At 36.1% G+C, this 24503-nt stretch overlaps 1 protein-coding gene across 16 annotated transcripts in view; it reads left to right on the forward strand.

Moving 5' to 3' along the window:
- Positions 1-24503, forward strand: part of LOC145268317 (PAN2-PAN3 deadenylation complex subunit pan3-like) — a 412758-nt gene that overhangs the window by 108632 nt on the left and 279623 nt on the right. For all 16 annotated transcript variants that reach the window (XM_080123796.1, XM_080123781.1, XM_080123790.1 and 13 more), the window contains one exon: positions 15640-15734. In XM_080123796.1, coding sequence (XP_079979922.1) covers positions 15654-15734 — 81 coding nt within the window. In that variant the 5' untranslated portion in view covers positions 15640-15653. The remainder of the gene's footprint in view (positions 1-15639; positions 15735-24503) is intronic.

Consider the following 24503-nt stretch of genomic DNA (forward strand, 5'->3'; position numbering starts at 1 on the left):
TTTACTAAAGTAAGTAAAGCTTCATTATTTTTCAAAACTGTTTTTGTTTCTTTGTTTTTCGATATTTTGTCAATATTATTTAGCAAGAGTGTTTAGCAGGAAAGCCAACAAACGACTACCTGAAAAAATAAATATACAAGAAATAAATGTTACCATGGTCAATAAAAGTTCAGTTCATGTTTGTTTTGGTTTTGAAATAGTTTTAATGCTCTTTACTTGAAATAATTTCAGCGAACCGAAATTAAAACGAAATTTGAGGCGATAACTACTTAAATGAACTTTTATATAAACTACACATGCCATAATCGAATATTCCTCAAGCACAAAATAACGGAAAACATTAAAATATGTTTATAAATATGACGGAACTCTCTTAAATTGTTGACACAGAATGCTCAGGTGCCCCTCCTTCAAATTGAAAACCGGGCTCTCCATTTCAAAGTTGCTGCCATTTTGATTTTTTTTTTTTTTTTTTAAACCAGTTCGTGAATTTAAAAAAAAAGTTTGTTTTTTTTTACAAACTACTTAAAAATACAAACCATGAACTTTTCTACCATAAAAGTAACTTTAATTGACTATGGTAACATTTATTTCTTGTATATTTATATTATATATATATAACATTTTCTCTTTGTAAGAAAACATCATTTTGTTGGTCACTCTTTACTACGAATGGAAACAAAGTTGATATAAAAAAAAATATATAAATTTTCGCGAAAATTATCTTTACTTTCATATTTTGCTTAGGGTAAAATTTTTGAGTATCAAAACCTATCTCTTTACAATCCCCTCTTCATGACCTATCATACTTTCATCAATCACAGTCCATTTTCTGTAGGCTGTTTTTGAACCCAGTCAATGACAGGTACTTCTGCTAGTGTGTGTGTGTGTGTATGTATGTATATGTGTGTGTGTATATATATATATATATATATATATACATTACACACACACACACGTGTATTGTGTAGGAGGATGTTATCTACCATGATGAGATATACATGCAACTGGGGATCGCTTGTGAATCGGATTCCAATAACTTGTACCTTTAGAAGAAGCCAGTTTAACTCCTTGCTACAGTATTGGTAGAGGATATAGCATGGTTGAGAAAAGCTTGGCACTGCAGTGGGGCATGAAGGAAATTGGAAATGGAGTACTGTTGTCACATCTAAGGAGGAGTTTCTAAGTGTACTCTTTCCTGCCTTGACAGGGTACAAAACCATCTTCAAAATTTAGTGTGCAAGGACCTTTTCACCTCCCTACATTCTCTTCACAGAAGATGTTGAATCTATCTTAGCTCTGTCATTACTTTTATGGTAGGTTCTTGACTGAACTTCAACCTATGATCCCTCCCTGTAGAATGTTCACAACAAATACTTCTCTAGCTACAATAAGCATCAACATTTTTCTTGCTCTCTACCTGTGCTCATTGAATTTTCATTTAGTTTTAGGCAGTTTCTTTCCTAGAACTGCCCATATACTTTGGGGCTGTTTCCTAGCTGACTATAACGTGGTTATTTTCAAGTCTAATGTAAATAAGTTCCTGTTGAGCCGTCCTCTTAAATAATCAAGTCTTACCCAAGTTCCACCATTACTGATCATTTTGTCTCACCATTTGCCTAACACTTATTAATCCTTATCAAAGTCTCTACTTGGACAGGGCTCTACAAATGTATCTTTAGTTGACCTTTGACAACTAAATATTTTCATTTACTAGCCAAATAGAAAAGTTACTAGCCAAACCCACATGATTTTTAGAATATGACATCTTTGTTCTGTGATGAATATGTACATCATAAAGATTTTTCTCTCTGTGTGTGTGTGTGTGTGTGTGTGTGTGTGTGTGTGTGTTTTTTTTTTTTTTTTTTTTTTTTTTTTTTTAAGAAGTGTAATTCTAAATATACACAGAATTTTATGTTGATACTTGAACGTATAAACATTCGAATTTCTTCAGATTTTTTTTAAGCAGCCTTTATTAAAAACAAAGTGTATCTTGTTAAACCTTTTATTGTTTAAATAATTTGACTTTGCTTGTTTTATTAAAAAAAAAAAAAGTTGAAAAATATTTTTCACTCAGTAGTGAGCTTTGCAAGAGTGTCGGTTAAAGAAACACAATCGCCAGAAGATAAGCGTTTCATTATTTCTAGTTGCCACTTTGAAAAATCACTTGCAAATGCGACTGTTTCACTCGCAATGTAGAGCCCTGTTGGATTAATTGTCCAATCTCAGATTCAAAGAGGACTCAAAGAAGAATACGAATAATCGTTATTGATCGATGTTTGGGAATATTATTGTGATATGTGTTATGCCTTGCTCAACAACAAACGTTGACTCTGATGTTGTTTCCATGGTTTACTTTTATTTCCTATTCTTTTCTGGCTGTGTCATCGTCTTTCACATTTACAGGTGGTGGTGGGGGGGGGCAGAGTAGGCACGTACGGTTTCACAAGTATAAAAATGAAGATAAAACTAAACATGACAAAGAAGTTCAGACGAATTCTGCAAATATCTGTTGCTGTGTGTGTGTGTGTGACAGACACACAGACAGACATAGACCCTCTACACATCAAGGTCAATATAGTGATTTAAAAATAATACATGGAAAACCTCCTACAGGTCTCTTTCACCAATAAACTGCTCAGGAGTTAATTGTTGGTGTAACACAGAAGTACAAAACGAATTAAATTATGAAAGAGTAAATACTCAAGAGTTAAAAAAAAAAAAAAAAAAAAAAAAAAGGAAACGAATGGGAATTTGTATAAAATAATATATATATGCAATTATTGTATGTATAAATAAGATGGAGGAAGTATGGGAACGATTAAAATATATCCCCAACCAAGTCCAATGCAAGGTCAATATCTACGTTCGGTCAAGACTATTCATCAGTTGATGTCAACTCCTCTGAATCTGCTAAAGCTATAGTGATCTGGTCCAAGCCATGACCTGCCTCCTGTGTCCGACTGTCCTCAACTGTTGCAAACCCAAGACTGTCCATAAACTATCACAAAACTCATTAATACTCTTAAAACTGTCAGTAAACTAACTGTGATTCCTTTCGCCTCTTGATATACGTGAGAGAACTAACAACTGCTTTAATTATCTTTAAAATAAATTTGTATTTATGTACATGTGCAGCTGTGAAAACCGTAATAAAAATAAAAACGATAGAAAATGTACAAAAAGAATATAATATTTTACAAAAATAACAAACCAATAAAATAATAAAAAGATAAAGGTTAAGAGACATGCTAGCGACACCAGACACGTGTGATACAAGGAGTTTCTTTAAGACTGTCACGTGGAATGAGAAATGTGACTGCCAAACGTATATTATAAGTAAAGAAATATTTAATATATTAAAAACAAGGCTAGACGCTACCTTATAACTAATTTGTGACTAGGACTATGACAACAACATTCTTTTCATTATTTTGACTCTCGAATGTGTATCTGTTGATATCTTATGCTTTTAGAGTGATGTGGTTCTCGGTTGATTAACTGTGTCGGATATATACTCGAGAGTCAAAACAATGAAAAGAATATTCTGTTGTCGTAGCCCTTTTCATGACCGATAAAATAAAAAAATTTTATTCTTACCTCATTGGCACTTTTAGAGACTAAACAAAAAACTGCTACTGTATTGAACTGATCGAATGGTGAACGGACGACAAAACAGGGGTCTAATTTCAAAAGGGCTTGGCGTCCCCTATCTGATATCGCTTCACCCAGGGCACTGACCGAATCACAACCTGAAAGTATGGACACCTACTTTATTTTATTTTTCAGGCAATTTAGGACGCAGTTGAATAATTATTCATCTTATTTAAATATATTTATACCATTATCATATTACTTTTTTGGCATTACCTTAAGGGCCTTTTTATGGTGATGGATTTAACTAGGGTCTATTAGGCTTTGATATTTAGGCATTGTGATTTGCGAAAGGCCAGAATATACCAAAACCCATCTATTTCATGAAAGATGAATCTGACGGCAGCCACACTAACTCTAAACATTTTGACCTCCTTTTGTTCAGTTTGTCTTGTCCCAAATAACTGCCACACCTTGATAAACAATTGCATTCAGCTTTCTTTGTGCACCTTGGTGAACAACTTCCTTTCCGTTGTTTTGCTGATAAACTTTTTTTCTTTTTTTTTTTTCTTGGTCATATTTTCTTTTCTCCTTCCTAACACTTGGTGGAGTGGATATCGATAATATCACCACTGTACTTAGATGAGAGGAAGTAGTTCCTAAAGGAACACAAAAGAAAGCAAAAATGGGATTGTTGCTCAAGGGTTGGCGGTGATTTGGGAAAAAAGGACTTGACTATCAGTCAATATATTTTAAGAGTTAGTTTAAGGAGTTGGACGAGTTTTGCAGCAGTTTTGGAATTTAGTTTAGTTTTTAGGAATGGTTTATGGACTGTTTTGTGTTTTTGACAGTTGACGATGGTGACAGTCGAGGGACAATTGTGAGAGCAACACAGTCTAAGGCAGATCATGACTCAGAGTAAATGATATGAGAAGACGGCAACTGATTAACACAGCCTTAGCAGAAAACAGATGTGGATTTTTTTTTTTTCGTGGACCCATGCGCACCTTTAGTCGTCTATGTGAAACGACAATATGTCCAGAAGAGAAGACAAAGAAAGACCATGAGAACAATGGTTGGGGTTGGTGTTTGCTGTCAAGCGAGAACCACATGGTCTTACAGCACTAATTGTAATCATCCCGCTCATTGTGCCCGTTTAACTCAGTGCTGCAAAAAAGAATTTTCATCCCAAACAAAAACAAAACTCCAGTTAGAAATCAGTTAACAAAGATTTTTTTTTTTTTTTTTTTTTTTTTTTGAGGGGAGAGGGACAATGGTACTTACTTTCTTATATTGAACATCAGACTTGCAAAACAAGATTCTTGTTTAACAGAAATATAAGAGCCATCTTGTTGCTTGTAAGGGCACATTGGCCCAACTGCTTGCCAGTCCTCAGAAAACCAACTGCCTGTGTCATATCGAGAGGGCTGTGTGTGTGAGTCTGTGTGTATGTGTGTGTGTATATACATATATATATATATATATAATGACAAAACAACCGCGTTTTTGTATGTCCAAGAAAGGCTTTTTTTCCGGGGGGGGGGGTCTTAAGAGGTTATGATTTTTTTTTTAGAACTTTCTATATACTCCCTAGATCATAATATCAACGATTTGCAAACGGATGTCGTATCTACATTTATTTACATTGACTTTTATAAAATTTACACTATTCCGTCCTTTTGCGCGTTTGTTGGTCTTTTTCATATAAATAAAGCGAACTTAATCGGAGCGAAGGTATAGCGCCTGGCATTTCGTGCCGGAACGTCTTGGAAGCAATTAGCTTTGATCAATGTCGGGGAAACCCTTCAGATGATATCAGACGATTACTATTCATTTCGACGCTGCCAGAGTTCTCCCTTTATCGGGGGAACCACTTTGTGGGGAAGCAAATAAATACCACGAGAGAAAACGGAAAGTGTGACTGGCCCCAAGCCAGGTTTAAAAGCCACTTTCATTTCTGTGCCGACTCCTATGATTCTCAATTTAATTACCATTGAGTTGACAACTTTTTGATTGACATAACTAAATTTGAATGCTTTTCGCTTCCTGTTGCATCATAACGTAGCGGTAAGATATCGGGTTTTCTTTCACTTTCTTTTCCGCCTTCGTGTCACGGGTTCGAGCCTGCCTGCCTACTAACACTTTTTTTTTCTCAACACACACCTCCAAACACCCCGGGCAATGCCAGGCACCTCCCGTTAATATATATATATATATATAGTCATCCACATACAGTACTGTTTCGCTGTTTCACAGCTCATCAGTGCGGCTATATATATGAGTGTATATGGTTGTATATATATGTCACAGTCATCTATATGACGTGTATGTTTTCATCTGTGACTGTAATGTTGCGATCGTCTAATCTAGTTTTTTTGTTTTTTTTTTCGTTGAATTAATGCATATATAACACGTATGAAGGTGATATATTAACAGATCCAAAAGCCTTTGATAGTTGAAACGAGGCAGGTTTTAATTAATTATAGGACAGCACGGTGAGAATTTAAAATGGTACTTGAAAACGTCCGCGTTGTAGTTTGCGAGGAAGCAGACTCGTGCTCATGAAAATTTCATTTAGTTTGGAGTTTGTTAAATTGGAAGCGGATAAGCATGGGGCAAAGTGTTTATCGATGTGCTGAATGAGATTGTCGTGAAAAGGGGGTTAGAGTTAGACGAAGTCATCTGTGTAACAAATTTAAGTTTTGTATTATTTTAAGGATGCATTGTGCCCACTTAATGTAAATATACCTAACAAGCAGCAAAATTCCACCCCCTTCACTGTAGAGCGCCCAAGATGACTGAAAGTTTTCTACTTTTAATAGTTTTCTCTCTCTCTGTCTCTCTCTCTCACTCACTCACTCACTCACTCACTCACTCACTCACTCACTCACTCACACACACTCACACACACTCACACACACACACACACACACACACACACACACACACACACACACACACACACACACAAACTGCTGGACTTTGAAATTCCCTCCCGGTCTCCTGTTGTTTTTTTTTTTTTTTTTTTTTTTTTTTACTGTACTGATATGCAGAAATTCCAGCATAATATGAATAGACATCTTGCTGCCCAACTCCCACAATTGTGTCACTGTAGATATAGTCCCAAATAGTACCCTTCTTGCATTCTGTTTTTTATTATTTGTTCTTGTATTGTTATATTATAGAAAGAGAACTCTTAAGAGATATCATTTACTTTCAGTTGATATTTATTCTATAATTACATCAGCAAAAATTGCCCTTTTTTTCCGTGACCTTTTTTTTTCTTAAATTCGTGAACTATCATCAAAATTTATTTTAATTCCATCATTTTGAAATTAGTTTTAATGTCATCATTAAATAGAGCCTTTCGCTCTATCTAGAGATCATTGTCGAATAGTGTCCGGGACATCCTCCAGACTCGCATCGAAGTATGCTCCACTTAGAGGATAATCTGTGAGGATGTCTGCGATAGTATGCCCGTCAACGCCACAGGGACACAATAGTCCTGTGCATAGCCTCACTTATATGAAGTTTAATTGTTAAAAGAGTATTGTGAAAAATGGGTCATGATGACCTATAAACATTTAAGTTTTTCAATTGTGTTTTATATTATGTAAATCCTAATAAAACAAGTGAAGTATGCGTGGTCCCCCGTGAGTGCACAGTGAATGAGGCAAAAAAAAAAAAAAAAAAAAAATGACTAAGTTCAGCATTTGCCCCGCCCCCTCCATTTATCCCCAAAAGTCCCCAGGGAACATCAAATCCTGGTGAAAATGAACAAACTGTGCACTTTTAGGCCTTTACATATGTAAATTTTAGTTCTGCACCATGCAAAAAAAAGAAATGACTAAGTTCATCATTTTGCTCCCCCCCCCCCTCATTTAACCCCAAAAGTCACCAAGACCTTAACATATTTAAATTTGTGTTCAGTATCTTGCAAAACTGCTAAATAGACATACACAGAAAATTTTGGACAAATATGGTAAAATAGTCCAAAAAATGGAGTGTTGCTATTAGCACTAAAAAAGCCCCGCGGGCACACCCAAGAGTTATCACGAAGTATAGACAAACAAAATTATATGGAAATCAATTAGTTACAACTTTTCAGAAAGTTTTATAAAAATCCAAGGCATCATTTTTTTTTTTTTTTTTTTTTTTTTTTTTAAGCACAGAAGTGCCAATTTTAGCCATTTTAACCCGAAATGCACCCTAGGAGGTGGTGGGGGCAACTGGAGTTTCCCCAGAAAATCCGTTCTATTACCTTTTTACTCATATCATGTTTAATGTTTGTGCAAAAATTTTTTAAATTCTAAGGCGTAGTTATTGAGAAAAGTGCGGACAGACGAACGAACAAGGGTGAATTTACAGGTCCACCCTCCTTTTGTCGAGGGACCAATAAATTTATAGATAGTTATTTTAATTTACTACTTGCAGTAATTATATTTTTTATTTGCCTACAGATTGGGAAGACTCCATTGCCAGGTCTTTCAAATTTGAGTAAAATCATTGTTAAACATCCAAGTTAAGACAAGAAAAAGAAAAATGGGATATTTTGTATTATTATTACAAAACTAAATATCCAAAAGACAAAATATAACAAATAAATGTTACCAAAGGCAATATAAGTTACTTTTCAACCTAGTTGGATAAGTTTTTGGTGTTTTAACTCATTTTAAAGACTTTATTTACTTTGAAAAGCAAGTAGTGTAAAGTGTTAGAAAAGAGTCAACATGAACCAAACGAATTTGGGAAAACTCGTACCCGGAAAACTCGACCCCGGAAAACTTGTCCCCTTTTGATAGGTAGGAAAACGTGTCCCTTATTGAATAAATATCGATTGAAAATACATTTTATGACCGTTCTTGAAGAAGATACTGTCTTTAAAAGAGAATACACATCCCATAATATTTTTTAAAAATATTTTTACTTGTTTACCGTTGTTTAAAAACAATTAAATTAATTTTTCTAAGTTTTCGTTTTCTACCTAGCTTTGAAAGTTTTTGGTCTTTCAACTTATTTTAAAGAGTTTATTTAGTTTAAAAAAAAAAGTAATGTCGAGTGTTACTTAAAATGTCCGACGTAAGAGGATCATGTCTTAGGAGGATAATTGCTCAAAAATAGAAAATTAAAGAAAATATTAAGGTAGATATAGTTTTAAAACGAGCCCCCCCCCCTCCAAAAGAAAATAAATTTTTATATTTATAGGTAATAATGCACATCCCATAATATTTAAAAAAAATATATTTTTACATGTTGATTGTTTTAAAAAATTAAATTGATTTTTCTAAGTTTTCGTTCTCTACCTAGCTTTGTAAGTTTTTGGTGTTTAAACTTATTTTAAAGAGTTTATTTAGTTAAAAAGAAATAACAAGTAATGTCGCACTCGACTTTACTTAGTAAATTTTTAACAACAAATGTCCGAAAATTAAAGAAAATACTGAGGTAGATATAGTTTTAAACGAGCCTCTCCCACCTCCAAAAGAAAATAAATTTGTATATTTTTAAGTACTGCACAAGTGCCTTAAAATTACTTTTAAATGATACCCTCCCCTCCCCATGTTAAGAATGGCTTTCGAAATGTTATTTCAGCGTGGTACCAAAATTACATAAGACCGTGTTTTCTTTTTTGTTTTATAATAACACAAGAATTATTTAAACTAAATTAATTCTTCTAAATAAAATAATTGCTTTCTTTGATAATACTTGTTTTCTTTCTTTATTTTTGTTTCATAATGACACAAAAAGTGTTAAAACTAGAGTATTTTTTTAAAATAAATATTTGGTTTCGTTTTTCGTATCTTGACTCTGTGAACAAGTTAATTCTTTTTAAGCAAGAGTTAAAAATAATTTTTTTAAATATTATGGGGATGCATAGTCTCTTTTAAAAACAATATCTCCTTCAAGAACGGTAATAAAATGTGTTTTCAATCGATATTTATTCAATAAGGGACCAGCTTTCCTACCTAGCAAAAAGGGGGGATTTTTTCCGGGTACAAGTTTTCCGGGTACAGGTTTTCCAGAGACGAGTTTTCCCGGGACAAGTTTTCCAGGCACCGAGCTAAACATCTGGAGTGTTGATAATCATTCAAAAATCGAAAATAAACAGAATACTCATAGAAATGTTACTGTGATATATTTATTGGATAGGTTTTTATTGTTTAACTTTCGATTTTTGTTGTATTATAGTACGTGTCCAAAAAATGATATGAAAAAGACACAAACTAATAAATTCTTTGTGATTGTCTTTGCCTCATTTGTTTTTTGTTTTTGTTTTTTTTTAATTGCAGCAATTAAGAAAAAAATTGATTACTTTTTAAATTTATCAAAATAAATATTTCTATTTTGAATATAACTTTGATATTTCTTCCACAATTCAGATTTTGTTCATTTTTAAGAAAAAAATTTTTTTTTTTTTTTTTAAACTCCTTCATCTCTGTGGAACATTAGCCCAATCTAATAATACCCTAGTTTACATCAACAGTGACAATATGGGTATGGATGTAGAATATGAAATAGATTTAAGTAGGTGAAACTTAATATCTAAGAGAATTTAGGAAATGTGGGCAACAGAAAAAAAAAATGGCAATTTTGGCAAGATAAGAAAATTCGGCAGTTGTGGAATAAATGTTGATTGAAAATAGATTTTAGGATCATTCTTGCAGGGGATATCGTTTTGAATAGGGATACCCCCCCCCATATTTAAAAATATTTACTGTTTTAAAGCCAATAAAATCGATTTGTTTGTTCTAAGAATATGGTTATGCATTGGCATCTCTTCCAATATTAATTTATTAAAAAAAAGTAAATTAGAATATTGTTACAAGATTAAATCCATCATAATGCAGGTTTTTAAAAAAAAATTTTTTTATTATTATTAATCATTGAAAAAAATGATTAACCATATTCTTGAAACAACTTTCAAAAACTTGATTTAATTTGCTTTAAAACAGTAAATATTTTAAAATATATTATGTGGAGGGATAGTAAATTTTTTAAAACTATATCTCCCTCAAGAACAGTCATAAAATCTATTTTTAATCTATATTTATTCAATAATGGCCTGATTTTCTTATCCAGCAAAATTGCCAAATTTCCCATCTAGGATGTAGAAATTGGTGGGGTGGGGGTCTTATTTTTTCATTTTTTTCTCTTTCTTGAATTTGCATACTGCCGCTGATGTTGTTGGTCAGGTGACTAATTTCTACCTGTTGATTGACCTGCACATTACTGCGTTTTGTAATAAATTTCAAAACTGAAGTTGGCAGTTCAAAATTGAGTTGAGCATGGCTCAGAGTAGCCGTACAAAATTGAGTTCAGCACAGAAAATTTTAAAAAATAAGTGTAACATTGCCAATACACTTTAACCGTATCGCTACATATGAAACCTTTCAGATCCACATATTATCTAGCACCGTCGCAAAGGAACAAGAAAAAAAAAGTAAAGAAATAAAAATCTGACTCTGCTTACTTTTTAATTGCAAATGAAAAACATTTATTTGTGGTTCTTCTAACAATAACGCATTTTATTATCTTTCAAGCCTTTTTGCATACGTTTTACAACGCGCTGCCATATAACGTTTTACAACGCGCTGCCATATAACGTTTTACAACGCGCTGCCATATAACGTTTTACAACGCGCTGCCATATAACGTTTTACAACGCTCTGCCATATAACGTTTTACAACGCTCTGCCATATAACGTGTACTTTTTAAGTCTCTCTTCCCACCATCCGACATCAGCCATAGCCAGCGCTTTCTTGCTCTCAACTTTACAAGTCCATTTTCCCAACACACACTTTGCTTCTCTTTTTGCTTAACCATGAACTGTCTTTTTTCTCCTTTTTTTTCTCTCACCTTTCCCCTCTCTCTTTCTCTCCTTTTTCCTCTCCTTTTTCTTTTTTCTCTTTTCACTCCTTTTATCTCTCCTTTTTTCTGTTTCTCCTTTTTTCCTCTCCTTACCTCTGCTTTCTTTTCTCTCTGCCCTTTCTTTTCTCTCTGCCCTTTCTTTTCTCTCTGCCCTTTCTTTTCTCTCTGCCCTTTCTTTTCTCTCTGCCCTTTCTTTTCTCTCTGCCCTTTCTTTTCTCTCTGCCCTTTCTTTTCTCTCTGCCCTTTCTTTTCTCTCTGCCCTCTCTTTTCTCTCTGCCCTTTCTTTTCTCTCTGCCCTTTCTTTTCTCTCTGCCCTTTCTTTTCTCTCTGCCCTCTCTTTTCTCTCTGCCCTCTCTTTTCTCTCTGCCCTCTCTTTTCTCTCTGCCCTCTCTTTTCTCTCTGCCCTCTCTTTTCTCTCTGCCCTCTCTTTTCTCTCTGCCCTCTCTTTTCTCTCTGCCCTCTCTTTTCTCTCTGCCCTCTCTTTTCTCTCTGCCCTCTCTTTTCTCTCTGCCCTCTCTTTTCTCTCTGCCCTCTCTTTTCTCTCTGCCCTCTCTTTTCTCTCTCCCCTCTCTTTTCTCTCTCCCCTCTCTTTTCTCTCTCCCCTCTCTTTTCTCTCTCCCCTCTCTTTTCTCTCTAAACTTTAACATAATAGTGCTTAATGATGGGTCATGAGACCTAGGTTCAATCTTTGCTCTTGTTATACCAAATTCTCAAAATATAGTACTGATTACTTTTTGCTAAACTTTCTGCATTATAAGATGAGGATAGAGGGTAAGAGGAGTAATCCTGGGAAACAAGTGGTTCCCTCCCCTACATCTTTGTATAGTAACTAATGAAAAGGCAGCCTTTGAGTTGCAATCAACTGTGGTCGACCACTAAATAACCATAAAAAGAAGTGTGCATTTCATAAAGAAATATTTGACATCTCGTGGTGAGGTTGTGGAGTTGTCCTTTAGTTACCATTGCTCCCAGGTCCACTTTGGCCTGGAGTGATAATACCTGTTAGGGTATCTGGTGCTACCAGATCAGGCTGTCTAAAAATGCTGGCTTCCTAACCAAAAATGCACCAAACATTAATTTTATTGTTTTTTCTTTTTTTTTCTTTTCCCTTTGCAGAACATAAATGAATTTTGCAAAGTCAAAAACAAAAACAATTGTTTTCTACAAAACAATCAAATTATGAGTAAATATTTAAAGGCATAAAGAACTCCAAGAATAATTTTTTTTTTTTTTTTTTTTTTGCAACATTACTGAATCTGGCATTAAATAATCCCCCAAAAGATTGGTTGTTTTTTTAATTTTATTTTTTATGGTAGATCAAACTAAAATTAAAGCAGGAAACCCATCCTAAGTCTAATATGTAAAATTATGTCTATTTGATCTTTTTTTTTTTCCAAATTAGACCTAAATAACAATGAATCTCACAGATCTATATTTGATTCTCCCTAGCCAATTTTTGTTTATTGATGTACCATGTTCTTTGCAATAATTAAAAAAAAAAAAAAATACTTAGTTTCAGTTTCTTAAAAACAAATTAATACGACATGGAAGATTAATAAAATGGAGATATTTTTCTATTATGATCTGAAAAGCCAGTCAGCTTATTCATTTCAACATTGGTTTGTCCTAAACTCCATCTTGGAATCTGCAAACCATTCGCTTCCTAATTTTTTTTATGACAGATTGAAACCATTCTTAGATAATCTGATCATCCCTTCCCATGAAAAGAAAAGAAAACACCTTGAAGGCATGTGGACCAGATCCATGCTATAATAAAGAAATGCTCTGTTGAGCTGGCCCCCTGTTCTCTCCAAACTCTAACACATGCCTTACAGAATCTTGCTTCCTTAGTAGTTGGAAAATTGTCATTGTGATAATTACTTTCAAGAATTGACCTGCTAAATCATTGCCCCATAAACATCCTCCCACTTTTTGCGAAATATTTTTAATCCTTAATCTACTGATAGAAGTATGCCGTAGTTCGCTTGAGACATTGTTTATTGGATAAAAGGTGTGTTTGAAGGCTTGTCAGTGCAGGAATTATTCCAGGTATTTTTAAGTTTTAAACCAAAACGACAGCATAAAGAGTGGATATATATTTGCTACATCTTGAAAATGGATGTTGCATCCCCAAAGTATTTGAGGAATTCATGATCCACAGTCAGGTAAATGAATGAATATTTTAAACTATTAAATTGTATTTATCTATCTATCGATTTACAATGACTGAATAATTCCTGCATTGACAAGCCTTCAAACATACCTTTTAATCTACTGATAGCTTACACACCTCAAAAATACTACACTTCTCTCTAAACAACAGTGTGGATTTGGGCAATCTCATCGATATCAACATGGTCAACACTATATCTATTATACGAGTTCTCATTAGATCACTGAAGTTAAATAACATTGAGCCTGGTCAATACCAGATGGGTAACTATTTGGAAATACCAGACACTGTATGAAGGAGGATGTTGACACCTTCTTCCAAGAGTCGGAAAAACTTCTCTGTATCTCCCAGGCCTTTAACAAGATCCGGTATGAAAAGTCTTCATATAAAAAGCGACTCTTACAGTATTAATGGATGAATATTTAATACAATCTGATCTTTCTTAGCTAAAACAAAAGATCCAACTCCTTCTTGATGGTTGTACATCTAAACACCATATCAATGTGGGTGTACTCCAGGGGTCAATACTTGGTCTTATATTATTCCTGATCTTCATAAACAGCCTTATTAATGTAATACATTGCGGACATTGCAAAGGTTGCTGCAAAGAAGGTGAGTTCCCTCTATTGTGCTAGAAGATTACTCAGACCTGAGGGTATCCTGTATCTCTACAAAACCACTATTTCACTCGTACATGGAGTATTATTGCTATATTTGGGCTGGTGCATCTACTACTAGTTTCTCCCTCTTGGACAGAATCCCAAAAATAGTGTTTCTTTTTATTTTTATCTTACAAATGAAACACACTTTCTTAGATCAAATGACGGACTTATAGAATGTAAGCTATTATCCTGGCCAAATAAAAATACCAGTCCGACCTGACACAGCAACCTCCCCATTTCTGAGGACCATTGAAACCCAATTGCCTTCTCAAACATCCAACTTCAACTGACTGCTGTCCCTCCTCTACCCATCACCTCAAATCCCTTCACCTCGACCAGAAATTTTAGATGCTGATTTTTGTCTATGGTCACCATTCAACCACCCAGAAGTTGATTACTTAAGAAATCCACTAGAGACTGGACAGTGCCCATTCAGGTGGTTTTTATCTGGAACCCATTTAGGAACATATTTCTCAAATATGGTGGTTTCTGTATGATTTCCCTGTTTAAGACAAAGAAAACATGTCTTTGTTGGACTTTAACCAGAGGTACTTTAAAATTCAAATGTACTCCCCTTTTTTCTTTGACTAAGCATCTATCACTTGCAATGTCTGCCATTCAAATGCAACACTAAACCATGCAACCCAGCATATGTTCTCATCAGGAGTAATGCAGTGTATTATAAGAGGAGTATTATATTGCCCTATCTCTAGAATTAAATGTGAAATCTTTATTAAATAGTCCACAGATGGTTGATATACCATAACCCCCTCCTCTCTCTCTCTCTCTTTCTCTCTCTCTCTCTCTGTTGTATGTGCATGCCCCCCCCTCCTTTCAGTGTTGCCTTAAAATTTCTAACATTATGTAAAACCTCTTGTTTAACTTAACTGGTAATTCTCCAGTTTCACTCAAATATTTAAGACAGTTTATAAAATAAGATAAAATAAGATAAAAAAAAAAGTATAGCACAAGTTTTTATGTACTTACTTGTTAGGCTAAAAAAAAAATAGTATACCAAAAAATTACACAATTTCATTCAGTATTTTTTGTCTATGGCCAAGATATGTAACTCACAATTTAATTTCAATTCAAGTGTTAACACCCCCCCCCTCCACCACACACACTTTCCCATGTTAAGAATGGCTTCTTAAATTTTATTTTTTTTAAAACAAAAGTACTGGATTAATATATAAATTTAAATGTGTAGTTTTTTTTTAACCTAACGGGTAAGTACATGATTGTGTTGTTTTCTTTAGATATTAAAGTTAATTTTATTTTTATAACAGATTGAGTAATCTTTGAATATAACCACATTAATGCTTATTTTAAAAATGTCTTTGCAGGTATCAGTGACAGTATGGCAAACAATGGTGACCAATATTTTAATGCGACGTTCAGATCTGCTTGTCATATTGCAGATTTCTCACCATTGTTGATGGTAAGCAATTTTTTTCTTCTACTTATTCCTCCAGCATTTGCGTAGGCTCGAAAAGGCCTTGACAATATGGGAAATGTTTTTGAAAAAGGGCTCGGAAATCGTATTCTTCATGTCTAGTAAAAGTTTGTGTCGAAATATTAAAAATAAGATTGAAATAAATAAATTCTTCTGAAATAGTATCATATTATTTCCAGTATTGTTAATACAAGAGTTACGTCCATCATTATGAAACTACCTGACATCATCCATATATTTTATGGATGTCCTATCCATCCAGCCATAACCTTGAACCCCAGGAGGGGCAAAGGCCATCTACAACTTGGTAGATGCTTTTGTAGCGAGGAGTTTGTTTTTTTTTTGGGGGGGGTGAAGGTGCTGGCCCCACACCCAGCCTTCCCAGAAGGTACATATAGCGCCTAGCCTTCCCAAATGGTCACCCATCCAGACTCAATGTTGCTTAACTTTGGTGATCTGGTGAGAACCGGTACATCAACATGATTGTCCCGTACAGACTTTGTGGATGTAGCTGAAGTGAACTTCAAAATCAGAATAAATACTATTAAAATATTTTTAAAATATTAGTTTTTTTTTTTTGTTTTTTTTCTTTTATATCATTCTTCAGACATCAAATTTTGTCTTTAAAACTTGAATTTTGTCTGGAGAAGCTCTTGAAAAAGAGCTTGCAAAACCTTGAAATGAACATTGAAAATCATTATGAATCCTGTTTTCATGGACTCTACTGATCACCTATTACAATCCTTGTAGATGCTCCGAGGTCAGTCATCACTGAACAGGTTTCATTGCAGGTTTTAAGTTTTAAATCCTTAGACTTGTTCCACTAGCAGAACTCAAGCATTTTTTTATAAGAAAAATGACCCCTCCACCACCACCACCATTTCAATTACACCATTTTTTTAATTTATTATTGCTCTACATTATACTGAACTTTTTCTTATCTTGATAGGCTCCAAAATAACATTATATTTTATGGTATCATATATATATATATATATATATAGTCATCCACATACAGTACTGTTTCGTTGCGACTAGAAATACTTTTCCTCAGCTGAGGATCGAACCTACAACCGTCGCATTGACAGTCGGCAGCTCTCACCAACAGGCTACGAATCAGTGCCGTAAATATTTCTCTTTGAGTGTGTATTAAATCCACACACACCCATCGCAACAGTGCTCTAACCATCAGCTTGTTTACAAACAAATTAATAGTGGGCTTCGCTTGTATATATATATATATATATATATATATATATATATAGACAAATACACTGAAAAGTTTTGATGTCCTTTTCCTCCTTTCGCTTTCTATGTGTGTCACTTAACTATGTCTATGTCACTTAACCCCCTTCACCCCTTCCTTTTAAATTCAACATTTTATTTTTATTAAAATAAATATTTCTTCAGTTCTCCCATTTGAGAAACAGACACTTTCAGTGGTACAAACTTTATTACGTCGCCTGACAAGGACTTTTGGTCCTTACCGACCAATTGTCTGAAACATTAGCTTGTTCAGTGTAGCGACTATATAATATTTGTCTATATAAATAAAAATATTATGTTTTGCTCTTTTTATTGAGCACTCTTAATAACTTGAATGGGGGTGCATCATTCAATCCATAAATACATCTTTCCGGCTTCCACACTTGTGACTCTGGACATGCCTCAGATGGTGGTATGAGAAATACTTCTCTCTCTAGCATATCCACTTTCAAAAATGCTGAGGTGAAATCAAGTGTCTCCACCTGCCATGTTGGAGAGTCTGTTTTTAAGTTATGTGAATTTTCTTCATGACCACATCCTGCAAGACGGGCCTTCATTATTGTTTTATCGTTCACTTTCTTTTATCACCCATGATATGCATTTTTGACCTATGTTAGGGACACATATGTTTTTTATTTCTTTCTCCTTTGCATCAAGCACCTCTTTTGCTTGTTCTTGTTTAGTTGTGAGGAAAACATGTTCTTCATGATTTCCTTCTGTTAGTAATTGTCTGTATTTTTGAGATTGAGATTGTCGGACTGACTTCTTCATCTTGGTTGTTATAGTCACAACGTTTTGGCGGTTTTGCCCTCCGGCCTTCATCAGGTGTTTTTTTATCGAATTGGGGAACCGTTTGTTAGGAGCCTCGAACCCAACCCTTTATTATTATTACGGGGGTACCGTGTTCGGACTCCAGCTAGGCTCTGGGACATAGTTGCTGATTCTCTGTTTTGAATGTTACTTTTCACTGCCTTCGTTCAGGATTGAACTCGGCACCTTGGGTAACTGTAAACTTTGATACCACTCGGCCATATGTCACTAGGACAATTCTTAGTTGGTTTTTGTTAATGTTAAACCTATGTTGTTATTCAAGGTTTTCTCTCTCTATTAGAGGTGTCCAAATTGCATTCAGCTTTATGAAAAGATTCAGAGAATATGTATGTGCCCTCTACAACATCAGGACGGTATTCAAGAGCAAGTCAACACTCAGACGACACCTGGTACGTGTGAAGGCCCACATGGAGGAGAACATGACCAAGAAATGCATATACTCCATCCTATGCAGTTGCAGAAAGGTTTACAAGGGTGAAACATGCTGCCCCCTCAAAGTAAGGGTGGAAGAACACCGAAAAGCGGTAACTAAAGGGGAGACGGAAAAATCGGGTATAGCCAACCATGTCTGGATGGAGAGGGGGGATCATCGCCCCCTATGGGATGAAGTAAAAATAATAAACAGAGAGACCCACTGGAAAGTGAGAAAACTTAAAGAAACAGCTCACATGCTCGGACATAACAACCTACTGAGCAAACCAAGCATAGAGCTGAATGCAATTTGGACACCTCTGAAAGCGAGAGAAAACCTTGAATAACAACATAGGTTTAACATTAACAAAAACCAACTAAGAATTGGCCTAGTGACATATGGTCGAGTGGTCCTAGAAGTTGTATCAAAGTTTACAATTACCCAAAGGTGCCGAGTTCAATCCTGAACGAAGGCAGTGGAAAGTAACATTCAAAACTTCGAGACTCCTAACAAATGGTTCCCCAGTTCGATACCAAACACCTGATGAAGGCTGGAGGGCAAAATGGCTGAAACGTTGTGACTATAACAACCAAGATGAGGAAGTCAGTCTGACAATCTCAATAAATTCCTTCTGTTACTTGGCAAAGTTCTCGGCATTGATCAACCTTATCCCAATTGATACACACTGGACATTCATAGAACGCCAATGACCATAATTTCCAGTTGATTTTGGTTTTGTACTCATAATCTTCCCTTTATTTCCACTCATTACTTCCAATGATTTTATATTCCACTATTTTCCCTTTACTCTGCCTCGTAGTATTATCCTTCAGTTCCTCCCTGTTACTATTGGAATTTTCATCATGTTGATCTTCAAATTCCTCTTCCAAGACTTCATTCATCTCATTTAACAGAATTGTATTTTCTTTATTCCTTGGTCTTCCAAAGTCCTTGTTTACCTTCATCAAGTGACATGGATGGATCCTGTAGAATGCTCCTCCATATCTAATCAATACACATTGACCCTTTTTACCCAAAACTTTAGAGGGCCACGCCATCCTTTATAGTTTTATCTTCTATAGTAAATGCTGTCCCCTGTCACAAATCCTTCATCTGCATAATGTCTTACATTAAATCGCAGTGCTCTCCAAACTTTCATTTGATTCAGCCTCCATGAACCTTTTTCTCGCAGAATGTAAAGCATTTAAATTTATTCTAACCATATCACTGGTTGTTGCAGCATGTAATATGGGTAATAGGTCTATTAAAACTGATGGCGTATTTATGTTGGATTAAAAAACCAGCTCATTTGAGCTAGGTCCAGAATGATTCTGAAGAGCATTTTTGGCACTAACAGCTCAAGCCAAAGCTATTTCTGGTTCATATTTCTCATCTTCTAATGTTTTCTCCGTTGTTTCAACCAATAATAGATTGTGATGTTCTACACTGCTAATTCTGAATGAACTTTCAGCGCCTGTAGTGCAGGTTTCAATATTTAGTTTTTCATTCATCTCTCTGTAACCATCGTTATTAAATTCTCCCTCATTATCACGCAAGAAGCGTTTTGGAACTCCAAGATATGCTATCCGCATTAAAAATATATTGCAAATAATCTCTTCACTCTTCTTGGTTTTAATCAGCCTAGCAGCAAAGTACTTAATGGATGTGGCAATTAGGTGTAAAATCCAGGTTATGTCTGAATTCTTTTAAGTTCATACATAGTTTCATTACACCAATTTCCAAGAGCCAATCTCACCACTGGATGAAGAGGGGGGGGCTTCTAAGCTTTAGAAAAACTGAATATGAATCAGACATCCTTAATGAGCCAGAAACTCCTTATCATGAAAGGCCTTACTGCCTCTCACCAATGATACCAATTTCTCTTTTGACGCATGAGCAAACTGTTTATGTAATTTCTCAGCCTTCATTCTTTTTGTCCATTTTAAAGAATTTTTCTAAAGCTTCACAATGTAACACATTTGATGACTTTTCAGCCTGCAAAATCATATTTGTCAATGGAAGACTATAATATCCAGAAGTTCTTTGCAATTTTATATATCTGTCTAAAATCTTACAGCTGTCACTTTTAAAAGTTAGTATCATGTCAGCAGTTTTCACTGATTTGACTTGGTAACAAGAGCAAATCATTTTTGACAATGTCAGCCTCTATGTATGCTCCGAGACCTTTTATGCTTCCTATAGTTACCAGAAATTTAACTGCTTTAATTGTCCTTACCTCCTCTCTATCACCAAGACAAAATGTCCTGTTGAATTTAAGTCTTCACTATCCACTTATCGCGGTCATTTAATGTACCAAGAAATACATTAAACCAAAGTTCTCCAGTAACAGTTTTAGAACAGGCAGAATCTAACACTGCCATATCCAGTGTCTCTTTTACAAGATTGGATATTTTTATATTAGAATCATTTATCAATGTTCGATAACAGGACTCAAAATTAATGAGAGGTGTACCTGGTTTGAATCTACAACAGTGTTAATATTTATAGAACTAAAACCAGTACAGTCTTTGGCAAAATGCCTAATAGAATCACATTTAAAACGGCGCATTGCCCTACTTTGCCTGTCTGTTGGAATTGTTTTGTTTCCTCAATAGAATTTTTGTTCCCTTTTACTTCCATTCTGATTGAAATTTACAGTTTCAATTTCTTCCTTGATAGTGGGAATTGTTTTGCAATCCAATGGAGAAATATCAGAAAATACTTTTTTAAAGTATCTTTCATTGCTGCATAAGTTAAACTTCCACATGTTGTCCTCGCTAATTTTTCTTTTTCTTCTGATACATTCACTGAATTCAAAACGAAAAATGCTTGGACTCCTTCCAGCAGAGAAATTCCATATTTACATAATTTCTAGTATAAGAATTCATAATGCACCAAAAAGTCTTGCTTATTCCAGGAGTTCTTTTATAAAAGTAAAATTCCTTGAATGACATGCCATCATGTTTTTATCCCTTAAATATATCTTGTCCAACTTTTCTGTAATTATTTTGAATTCATCAGTTCAGCCGATATCTGTGATGTCTAAGTGTTGAACGCATATTCGTATGTTTTGTGGCAATGACAAAAATACTACTGGGCTCTGTTTTTCCGTAGGTAAATCCGTGAAGATAGGCCATATACTTATGTCTTGTTTCCATTCGATGTACATTTCTTCACTCTGCAAAATAGGTAGCTGTTTCGTAAATGACGCTATCTTTTTTTCAATTATGTTTCAATGTAAGTTGAAATGATATATCTGTCGTACAAAAGACGCTCTCCTACCAATGTTAGTTCACTTAGAACTTTCTACAACATAGGATAAATATGTGTTACTGTTGACCGGACGCCATATTGAATATCCACTCGAGACAAGGGACATAACTCCAACTTTAACAGGTTTGTCCTGTTACAGTGTTTCTTATAAAGAAAAAGAGGCCATAAACGTTATCAATACAGAAGATGTTCACTTTAGGTGAATCTCTAATATGTTCAAGTTTTATGTGGGCGATCTGTTTTCCAAATGTGCACATTGTCAGTTGATGAAATGGAAAGTAGCTTTCTGTCACTAAAAACTAAACATGGAAAGAGTTTCATCACCTTCCTCCATCAGACTCACAGAATGTCTTCTGCATCACCTTGTCATCATTACTAAGTGTTTGAACGAGGATTAGTTTGTATGGCTTCATGTGTAATCACGCCAGACAGTGGTATGAGGGATAGCAAGCTCAAGACGTGCTCGACGTATGGACTTGCGTAGGCTCATTTCAAATGCATCATGAATCCTCGTTACTTGATCCTCTGTAACACATGGTCTTCCAGAACTCTTTCCTTTGCATAGGCACCCACTCTCTTTAAACTGTCTAACCCACCATTGAATGCTCTTGCAATGGGGCGGATCAATGCCGAATTGTTCTGAAATCATGTTGCACTGTGACCATGACATTTGTTTTCGCGAACTCAAGTACACATAATACCTTCAGCTGATAAGTCGTCATTTTGATTCATCTTCCCATGATTCATCTGCATTGGAAGTTATACGGATGACAGCAGTAAAAATGACATCCAATCAAACTTTAATAAGTGCTCAATCAAATGATCAGTTTCAGCCCACTGCAATGCTATACAGGTGGAACGATATAGGAAAGAACGCTGCAGCTTTATTTTAAAACTTATATTCAAAAAAAATAAATTCAGGTTAGATGAGTAGACACACCTTCCTATGAGCAGACAGGGGAAAGGAACTAGTAGGCAAGTGAAGGTGCAGGCCTCTACTGAGCAGTAGGTCTAATAGTCTTGAGAGGAGGGACTCGACGATCTTCAGGTTACCAATTGCTTCCGGCTCCTAAGAATGCGCTGCTTTCTTTTCCACACCATGAGTAGCGACGACCAAATTTCTGATGTTAACTGATGACTAGATTCCACTTAAGCTTTAACAAAATGGTATGTCCCATTCCAATATATGTATTATTATGTAGAATATTTACAAGATGACCACAGCTTTATTTGGTCCAACAGATATCCCGCTCCCCCCAAGTTCATATGAAATTTGGGAAAATGACGTGGAAAAGAATGCACTGCTGGTTACACTCTGGAACAATAGAAAGGGGTGTGAGTAATTAATGAGGGGTACAAGTACAATACTATCTATCTCCCTCACCCATGGCGAGTTTTTTGCAGGCATGACAAAAAATTCTGAAGAAAATCTGTTTCAACTATTTACACTGTACAAGTATCAGTGAATTTTACTAGTGCTGGGAGCGCCGGCTGCGCGACCTGTTGCCTGGTTGAGTCTCAGTGATACCGGGGGCATTGTGCGATGCCAGTCGGCCTAAAGCTATGGGAGGCTTCTTGGGGGTTGTGTGTATGGAAGGTATATGAAGCTGTGGAGAGGCCGTATGCGTGGCGTCTACATTCTGCATGGGAAGACCAATATGTGTTGACTCTGTATGTGCAGGGTCTCCAGCTGTCGGTGTGGCTGTGTCTACGGCTCTCTCAGGCGATGGGCCAGGGCTTGCGGGCGCGCCAAGGCACTTATCTTCCTCATCTGATGCTGATTCAGGGTTCCTTGCTGGAACGTTAATGGTAGGTTTTCCTAATCCGTTTGAGTGGATGACCGCATCCCTGATGATGGGGCTGAGGGACTCAATGATATCTTCATGTGAGGCTGCTTTAAAGGGGGTGAACTTACGAAGATGCTGGCGGTTTCGCAGAGTTAGTCTCCCAGAGCCATCTATCTTCACGACATATTGGTTGAACTGCCTGACCTCTACGATGGTGCCTGTCCTTTCCCAGCGCTTTGGATGATTGCCTATCAGGTTCTGTAAGTAGACATGATCCCCGATACGAAGAGGAAGCAAGGATCGAGTGTGTTCCCTCCATTTCTCATGCTCTCGGGAGTGTCGCTTTGCAAGAGCCTTTTCTCTGTTGATAAGGGTCTCTGTCCATGTCGGATGAGGGCAGTACCGACCCAGGGGGATAGGGTCATGGATAGGTCTTCCGAAGACTGAGAGCCGGAGATGCCTTAGTCTCCGGGTCGATTGAGTTCCGATAGATGAGCATGGCGTGCTGGAACTTGTCTACATCAATAGACCCACTTGCAGATGTATTGTCCATCAGCATGCGCTTGACAGTCTTTACACCTATCTCAGCTCTGCAGTTGGCGTGAGGGTTGGCGACTGAGGTAAGACGGTGGTGTACACCCCATGAGCGAAGGAATTCCTGCGTCTTTCCAGCTGTGAACTGGGGCCCTCCATCTGAGGTTAACTCTTCAGGTACTCCAAAAGTCACAAACACTTCCCTGAGGCGCCTGACAAGACCATCTGCACCATTTTCTGCTCTAAACGCCATTGGCCAATTGGAGTACCTGTCAACGACTACTACGTAATCGTGATTGTTGTGTGCAAAATAGTCGCAGGCGATTTTCTGGAAAGGATACTCGGGAGGGCACCAAATCAGATGGTGGCTGCATGGCATTCAACTTTGCAATCCTATGGCAGCTAGCGCACTGGTCCCTGATGCGCTGGATGTCAGTGCTGATGTTTGGCCAATAGACGGAGTCTGTTGCCTGGGCGCACATGACACCGACTCCTTGGTGGGCTGCATGCAAAGCCTCCAGAATCTGTGAGCGCAGTGCTGTAGGAACGATGACACGGTTGCTTGTCAATACCACACCGTCTATGTTGTACAAGTTACTAGAGATGCGATGGTAAGGGCGCAATGCGGCTTTCATCTGTCTGCAGTCTGAT

This window comes from Euprymna scolopes, chromosome 43, assembly GCF_053919585.1.
Source record: "Euprymna scolopes isolate OS-2025 chromosome 43, ASM5391958v1, whole genome shotgun sequence".
NCBI classification, from domain to species: domain Eukaryota; kingdom Metazoa; phylum Mollusca; class Cephalopoda; order Sepiida; family Sepiolidae; genus Euprymna; species Euprymna scolopes.